Source organism: Lolium rigidum, chromosome 7 (genome assembly GCF_022539505.1).
Source record: "Lolium rigidum isolate FL_2022 chromosome 7, APGP_CSIRO_Lrig_0.1, whole genome shotgun sequence".
Classification (NCBI taxonomy): domain Eukaryota; kingdom Viridiplantae; phylum Streptophyta; class Magnoliopsida; order Poales; family Poaceae; genus Lolium; species Lolium rigidum.
In genome coordinates this window covers 52,043,537-52,052,500 of record NC_061514.1, presented here as the reverse complement: position 1 = coordinate 52,052,500, position 8,964 = coordinate 52,043,537, and the positions used below count along the sequence as shown (strand labels likewise).

General features: G+C 46.4%; 1 protein-coding gene and 1 pseudogene across 1 annotated transcript; both read right to left on the bottom strand.

The window, feature by feature from the left end:
• Positions 1–3,181: 3,181 nt before the first annotated feature.
• LOC124678852 lies at positions 3,182–3,664 on the bottom strand. The gene has a single exon (XM_047214700.1). It carries the CDS (start codon positions 3,512–3,514, stop codon positions 3,242–3,244), a length of 273 nt encoding a protein of 90 aa, XP_047070656.1. The 5' UTR covers positions 3,515–3,664; the 3' UTR covers positions 3,182–3,241.
• A 3,407-nt stretch (positions 3,665–7,071) lies between these two features.
• LOC124669976 lies at positions 7,072–7,650 on the bottom strand (annotated as a pseudogene).
• Positions 7,651–8,964: the final 1,314 nt, after the last annotated feature.

The window sequence follows — 8,964 nt, the reverse complement described above, 5'->3', positions numbered from 1 at the left end:
AGGTTTTCCCGAAAGTTGGATTTCTGCACAAAAACGAGACACCAGAACAGTTCTGCTGAAAACAGCGTTAGTCTGTGTTAGTTGCATCCAAAATACACAAATTAGAGGCAAAACAATAGCAAAAGTGTTCGGAAAAGTAGATACGTTTTGGACGTATCACCCACTCCGCCGCCCCAAGATCCACGGCGGCCATGGAGGATTCCGGCGTGCTGTGCCTTGTCAATCGACGCGGTGGCATCAACAATGGCGCAGGGTTTGCAGTTTGGAGGCGAGCAGCTTAAGAGGTTGTGGATCGCAGGAGGAAATTTGCAGATGAGAGAAGGAGGACGGCGCGAGCGGAAGTGCTCAAGGAGGAAGAAGACGATCTTATATAGGGGTGCGGTGAAACGACGAACCGTTGGATAAGGAAAATGTGTGACGAGATGATAGCCACGTGGCAACAAGGGTAAAAAGTAACTCAACGTTGGGGAAGTTACGGTGCGTGCGCCGTAAAAGCGGAGGACGTGTGTCCCCCACTTGCACGACGTGTCAAGATAGTGGATCAATTGGGCCCGCAAGGCAGCGGTAGAAAAACTTCTCGCGATTTTTGGACTTACAATCGTGGCTATCGTCAGCGATAACGTCACCTTGGTAGAAAGAAAAATTCGACTCAACAGCTGCATCAAAAGGCGACATGCAAAAATATTCGAGAGCCTTTGATCAAATACAAGTTTTTGGTCAAATGCTCGGGGGCTACTTTGGAAAAATGAAAAGATCAAGAAAGACAAAATAGAAATGGCGTGAGCCTATGATCAAATACAAGTATTTGTTCATAGCCTCGGGGGCTACTCCCATCGGGAGCGCTGTTCGCGCACCCGAGAAATTATAAAACTTCGGGAAAGAAAGAGAATATAGCGGCATAAAGTGTGGAGCCTATAACCAAGCACAAGTCCTTGGCTGTAGCCTCGGGGGCTACTCCCATCGGGAACGCTGTTCGCGTGCCCGATGAAATTATAAAAAAAAAAAAGGAAGACAGAATGAAAAGAAGAAAGATAGAAAAGCAAAAAGAGTATATTTCGAGTTATAAATAACTCTGCATATACTCCCATCGGGAGAGCAATATAAGTCATCTTTGACTCAATAAAATGTGCCATTCCATCAGCCGAATAAGCACTCGACAATATATTCTCGTAACGCCGAAGTTGCGATCAATTTCGAATGCCGCAAAACTTTGCGAAGGTAAGACCCCGGATCTATTCTCGTGAGGCGTGGCGCCGTCTCCGACGTCGGTTTGCTACTTTTATCCGTATCAACGGATACGAAGAAAAATCCTAACGGACGCGTTAGGTACCCGATAAATATGACTGGGACTCGACGTAATGGAGCGGCACCCGTCGAAGTTTACACCAGTATCCCGAAATCATGTCCAGGGACGTGATTTTGAAGTAGGTTTTTGCGGATTGCCACTAGAGCAGCTTAACTAGTACCTGATCCGTCGGATGAACTAGCCCCAACTACCATTATCCCCGTACAATATAGAAATTTATATGAAGAAATATAGAAAAGTTTAAGTTGTCGAGTAAAAATAAACGGTGGAGATTTTCCCCGACTCTACGATTCAAGCAAAATCTCGGGGGCTACCGACATAGGCATCCCTAATGGGCTCGCCGAAGATAGTACCCGGAGTTTCATCGAAGGCCCATTACCCGAAGAATAAGAAGATTCGGAAGCCCAAGATATTATTAAGGAAAGCTAGAGTTGTAATAGAAAGTCTTATTTGTAATCTTACGGGATAAGTTAGAAACCTTTCCGGACTTTGTAACTTGTACAAGCACGAATCCCTCGGCTCCGCCTCCTATATAAGGGGAGTCGAGGGACGCGAGGATCATCGAATCATTGTTTACAAACCCTAGTTTTCATAATCGTCGAGTACTTTTCGGCTGAAACCTTCGAGATCTACTTGCCCTCTACTTCCAACTAAACCCTAGCCTACAATCCATAGGCATTGACAAGTTAATACCTTGTCAGACGGTTCGTAGATGAAAAGGTCGGTGAATTCAAAAAAGAGCTACAATTTAGAAGGGCAGTGCCTGGGACTGGGGATATTCAGCCACCGGGGACCAATCTATGTGGATACTATGTTTGTGAGAGGATCCGGAGATACACCAATGAGCGGGACCAGTCGTCCGAGATCAACATCAAGAGGAATAACCTCCGGAAGACGCTTAGTCCGAAGCTCGCTTCCGACCACTTCAAGAGGAACTAGCCTGGATGGTTCGCGAGGGAAGTCATCGATCCTAGAGGAGAACACTATGTAGAGGACGTAGAACTTCATATGCACTAAATTATGTATGGAAACTTGTTCAAAATTGTATATGGTCATCCGATATTGAATATATATTGTATATTCCTCTTGAATTCTTTTTTGGTTCTAATTTCAATTTTTTTTGAAATTGTACATTCATATGCATGTATGTAGTACCGTAGAATATGTGAAACTCCTTCAAAATTAAAATCCAAAAGAAATAAACCAATACAAATTAAAAAGAAATCAGGTTTGGGGGGGGGGGGCTAAAACCCTAAACCTGCGGAGGCCTTTAGTCGCGGTTGGCCAGAAGAACCGCGACTAAAGGTCCTCCGCCCTGGCGCTCGCCTGCCGCCCACGGTGGACGGGCCTTTAGTCGCGGTTCGTAAGGGGGGCCTTTAGTCGCGCATAATTGGTCGCGGTTGCGCAACCGCGACTAATGGCAGTTGCGAACCGCGACCAATGGCCGTTTTTCTACCAGTGATAGTGCTGCATTTCGGTCTGGGAGCCCAACGGCTGGAGATGCTCTAAGCAACTAAAGAAAAAACTTCTGGTTACGTCGGATATATGTTCCGGGTCTAGCAAAGGAATTGAACCTGGTGACGGATCAGCGTTTGTGGACTAATTAATGTGGTCTAGCAAACGAATTGAACGCCTGACTGCCCGGGCATGATTGAAAATAATTCGACAGATCATCTCTTCAGCGGACAGCCGTGCTGTCAAAGCATGTCAATGATCTTTTACACAAACAGATTGAGCCACTGGAACTACGCACTTGGAACCAGTTCAAAGCAAATGGACAAAGGAAGGAAATGGCAAACTAAGCTAAGTGACCGAAATTTTCATCATCATCATCATGTGGTCGTATATTACAATGGGAGCAACCAGGCAAGTCACAGGGCAGGCCATTGCTGGAGCAAAACACCGGTACCTACTACCTAGCAGTCGTATCTACTACTAATTGGGTCCCCAGCATCTGAGGTACATGACGGTCCTCAACCCTTCTTCCGCCTTCTCCGCTCGCCGCTTCTCTGCCAACGAAGCCGCCGAGACGGGAAGCTGCTTCTTGCCCTGCGAGGCGGCGCCGCGGGCGCTGGCCTTGGCCTTGGCGGCCCGGTGGATGGACCTGAGCGCGTAGTTCCAGCGGCAGAGTCCGGCCTGGTCCTTGAGCGCCTCCACGGCGCCGACGCTCATCGCCACCATCCAAGACGCCTTCGCTGCACCGGCCATCTCTTCTCCTTCCTTCTTCTTGCTGAGTTGGTCGGGAATGGAAACTGATTTGTGATCGCTGTGTGCCTGTGTACTGTTGGACTTGGAGAGTAGTGAAAGAACTGAGTCGATGCTTGTGCTGTTGGAATGAGGGGTTGGAGTAGGTTGGGTTATATAACGGTGGAGTGAGCGAAACCGGTGGCCGCAGGCACTGGTTTCCCAGGAAACAGAGTGCTTTCATAGGCACTTTGCTTGTTTACACCGCACCTCTCGCTATCGTCCCGGTGCAGTGGGTGGCGCCTACCTCGTCTCGGCTTGTTTATTTGTAGCGGGAGGGGCGGTTTTGTCCGTTGCGGCCAGAGCATGCCGGCAGCGATAAGATGGGAGTGACGTGTAGAGAACGCGTTCCAAGATTCAATCATCATAGTAACTAAATTCTGTTTTGCGAAAAAGTATGATGGTTATACAACTCTAAATCTATTCATCACTTTTTTTATTCTAAGCGTGAAAAAAGTACTCCTCCAATGTATAATAAATATCGATGATTTAGTAAGTATCGATGATTTAGCATATAGTTGTACTAAATCAGCAACACTTCTTCTGGATTGGGATGGTAGTAGGATTTGAACTCAACGGGAATTTCATACATGATTTGATACATCTAAATTTTTATTTTTTCAATAAAAATAATATATTAATATCGCGAATATATATACCAATTACACTTAGTTTGTGCAATAACGAAATGTCCAAAAGACACTACGGATGCATGCAGGCAATCCTACTAGAAGAAGAAGAGGAGGAGGAGGAGGAGGAGGAAGAGGAGGGAGAGGGAGAAGGAGAAGAGAACCCGTTACGGCGATCAAAACCTTGTAGGTGCAACACCAACCACTATCAAAACACCGCCCAAAGTTCCCTAAAAGAAACACCACCCGAAGTCAACGCTCTAAAAACAATGTTCTCAACAAGGCTATTGCCAGACACAACCAATTAAGCCTTAACCGTAGCTTTTCATCCTAAAGCAAGTATACCCTCTCAAAATAATGCCATTTAACAAGATCATTACTAGGCACAACCAATTAAAAGCATCTCCACCGGTGGCCCTCAAATATGCGCCGGCACTCGCGTATGGGGGACACCGGCACGCCTTCCTCCGTTTGGGAAAAGGTTTCCCACACCGGCGACCCCAATAAAAGTGAAAATTTTGATAACACAAAAGACGACGAATTTCATTCGATTTCTACAAAAGACGGCGAGTTTCTAAAAAGAAGGTGAATACAATAAGTAAGCTAGTGGCGGTTGAAGGCGGTGTGGTCGCCGCTTTCTGCGCCGTCACCGCTGTCGTTGTTGTCGGAGAAGTCCCAATCCTCATCCTTCTCTTTTGGCGCCGGCGGTGGAGAAGGAGTGGCGGCTAGGTCGAGGAAGCTGCCAGAATCCTTGCGAACCACCGCTCCGCCTCCCGCGCGTTGACAAAGCGATCGAGGAGCAGGTGCTTCCCCGGTGTGTCCTTAGGGTCGTCAGGGGCTCCATCTCCCACCACAGCTTCACTGGTGGCGGCGGCGGGTGGACGGCTTCCTCCTTGGGACGTCGAAGGTCGAGGAGCCCGCATGCACTACTTGGAAATAGGATACTGCCGGCGCCCCAGCGCGCGCTGGTGGGAACAAGCCGGTGGTAACGCATTTTTAAATCGAAATCTAGTCCGTCAAGTATCGAAATCATCTACTCCTTCCACATCGCATTATTAGGGTATTACACACTTTGATAAAAACTTTAACTATTGATTTGGTAGACAAAATATGAGATGTATTCCACAAAATCATACATCTGGATTCATATTTAAAATAAGTTTCCAATTGTGTAAATTTTTGTTGTATATACTAAAAGGATACCCCGCGCTTTGCTGCGGGCATTATTTGTATTATATTTTGTTGTATGGTACATAAATATATAGATGAAATCAAAAGGAAAATGCATATGATATTTAGAAAAAAATATTATTGGAAACCTTTTTTGAATATGAATCTAATGGTATATTTTTTATAGATATATAATTCATATTTTGTGGATCCAATTAATGGTCAAAGTATGTGTCTTAAATTGCGTGCACGTCTGTTACACAGTACCGGAGGTAGTACTATAAAATTACAAAATATTTATTTAAAATAGGTAACATCAAATGAGTTGTATTTATTTCAAGATGTGGAGCTGTTAGACTGTACCGGAAGGAGTACTATCAGGTTACAAAATATTTATTTAAAATAGGTAACATCAAATGTGTTGAGTGTAGAGATCCCCAATCTTCATGAGTTTGGTAAAAACATCAGCACATTCAGTTTTGTTATACCATACTAAATTATCGAGCATAAGGGAAATCAGGGGTATATGCAATTATGCATCATATACTCCACTGCTTGAAGGGACGATCACGACATCAACCGTGTCCGATCTTCGGCTAAATTAAGTTGTGATTCAGTGGTTTATAGAAAACTTAAAAGGAGAAAAGGAAACTGTCATGTGGCTCATCCGGTCACCTCATCAAAGAACTTCGAGATGGATTTATTAGGGATAGTTGATTTATCAAAGTGGTCTATCAACGAAATTGAACGATTGATCCCCGACAAGAAAGAAACTAAATCAACTAATGATCCCTTTACATAGTTACGATGTCAGAATTTATAGTGTCAACGATTCATTCAAAAAAGATTTTATCATGCAAGCAGCGGCCAACAAAGTTCATGGTAAGGACATTCAGTTTTCACAAAGTAACACTTCTATGTGTTTTTTTCATGTTTTGTAATTGTAAATTAAGTTTTCTATTAATAAATTTTATTTTTAGAAATAATACTTGCGCCGGTTCGCTAGAGCAGACAGACAAGCACTTTTTTTTTGCGAAACACAGTACAATCAAAGACGCTCATACATACGCGCACACACTCACCCCTATGAACGCGCACACACACACCCTACTCCTATGAGCACCTCCAAGAGACTGCGTTGAAGAACTGATCCGGCAGGTCTTGAGATTGACGAAGTCACCACAGGCGCCTCGCTATCGACGGGAACGTCGCCTCCCACTGAAGAATATTTCGCCTTTATGAGACACCAAAGTGTCAAATCTAGGATTTAAACTCTGGTGGGCTGGGGGTGCCACTGCCCTCCTAACCATCCAACCACATGTTGGTTCTCAACAGACAAGCACTTAGATTTACTTGTTTTTATGATCGCGGCATAACTTAAATGGACCAAAACAGATTTGGGCTAGCCTCTGTAGATTTTCTTTTACACCCCAATTACTGCTTTGTTTTTGCTTCCACGATCTTAGGCCAAATTAAGTTGAGATTCAGCTCGTGGCTTAGAGGAAACTGAAAAATAGGGGGAAAACAAACTTTGCTCTCATCAAAGAACACAGAGACGGGTTAATTAGGGTTAGATGAGTAATTAAAGTGGTCTAACAAAGGAGGCTTGATCGCCGGACATGACTGAAACTGAATGGACCAATGATCCCTTTAGCAATGCTGTAAGAATTCATAGTGTGAATGATTGCAAACAAAACAGATTTTATCATGTCAATGCAGCAAAAGTACAGGGTAAGGAAATGCAGTTTTCGGAAAGTAATCACCAACGATCTGTCGCGCAGCAGATCGAGCCACGGGAACTACGCAGTTGGGACCAGTTCAAAGCAAATGGAATGGACAAAGGAAGGAAATGGTAAACTCATCGTGGAGGTATATTACAAAGGGGGACAACCAGGCAAGTCGCAGGCAAGGAGGCCATTGCTGCAGCAAAACGCCTGTACCTAGCGCCTAGCAGATCTCGCTACTAATTGGGTCCCCAGCAGCTGAGGTACATCACCGTCCTCAACCCTTCTTCGGCCTTCTTCTCTGCCACCGCCGCCGCCGCCGCCGAGACGGGAAGCTGCTTCTTGCCCTGCGAGGCGGCGCCGCGGGCGCTGGACTTGGCCTTGGCGGCCCGGTGGATGGACCTTGAGCGCCTCCACGGCGCCCAGGCTCATCGTCACCATCCACGATGCCTTCGCTCCCGCAGTCATCTTTTCTCCTTCTCGTTACTGGGTTGGTCTAGAGCGTAAACTGATTTCTGATCGTTGTGTGCGTGTGTAGTATTGGACTTGCAGAGTAGTGAAACAACTGAGTCGATGCTTGTGGTGTTGGAACTTGGAATGAGGATTGGGAGAGGCCGGATATATATATATAAGGGAGGTGAACAAAACTGGTGGCTGCGGGAACTGGTTTCCCAGGATACGCAATATTAGGAAAACCATTATAAATAGAAATGACATCTGTGGTGCACAAAGAAAATATGCTCCATAAAAATTATTTTTGTGACGCACCAAAAATATGCACCACAACAATTTCTAATTTATGTGGTGCATGGAGTGGTGCGCTACAGAATTTGGACTTTCTGTGGCGCATGTGGACGAATGTGCCACATAATCTTAATGGGGCCCACGCGGGGTCCAGCACTGCACTGCACACCGCCGGCAAGAGGAAGAGAGGTGCCTTCGCGAACGACGAGCTGGTGACCTTCACCAACATGATTGTTGCTATGAAGGAGGTCGCACAGACCATCAAGGCGAACAAACCCACGGACATGCACCCTGGCCTGTACAGTGCGGTCATGGACATGCTTGGCTTCACCGAGGATGATCTCATGGTCGCCCTCAGCCACCTCGTCGACCACAAGGCCCAGGGATCCAGCTTCGTCGGCAATACCACTGATGGGATTCGTAGCATAGAAAATAAAAAATTTCTTACCGCAAGAACGAATAACAAGCCAAGATCCAATCTAGAAGATGGTAGCAACGAAAAGATCATGAGACTAACCCTCGAAGATTTCCAAAGCCTACGAGATTAGATCTCGTTGTTGCTGAAAATGATCACTTGCCGCTTTCAAAAGCGCGTAGAAGATCTTGACGGTGCCACAGTCGGGCAGCACCTCCGTACTCGGTCACACGTTCGGTGTTGATGACGACGTCCTTCTCCCCGTTCCAGCGGGCAGTGAAAGTAGTAGATCCTCCTCGGAATCCCGACAGCATGACGGTGTGGTGGCGGTGGTGATGGAGAACTCCGGCAGGGCTTCGCTTAAGCGCTTGTGGGAGTAGTATGAGGAGGGGGGCTGCTAGGGTTTGGGGAGAGGGGGCAGCTGGGGCGCCGGCCTTGGTGCCTCTTGGTGGTGCGGCCAATGTGGTGGCCGGCCCCTCTCTCTCTCCCTCATTATATAGGTGGAACCCCAAGGGTTTGCCCAAAGTGTTCGAATAAGAACCCAATTCAAAAACTTCCATATGGACGAAATCTAGAGGGACATGGACTCTCCCTTCCCCCCTTGCTTGGTCGGCCAAGGAGGTGGAGTCCACCATGGACTCCACCCTCCCACTTGGTTGGATGGTTAGGGTTGGTGGAGTCCAACCGGGACTCCACCTTCCATGGTGATTTCTTTCGGAAGGTTCTAGAACA

Bases quoted from the DNA above. Each gene is read 5' to 3' on its own strand.
- LOC124678852 (XM_047214700.1), bottom strand. From the start codon at position 3,514: ATGGCCGGTGCAGCGAAGGCGTCTTGGATGGTGGCGATGAGCGTCGGC.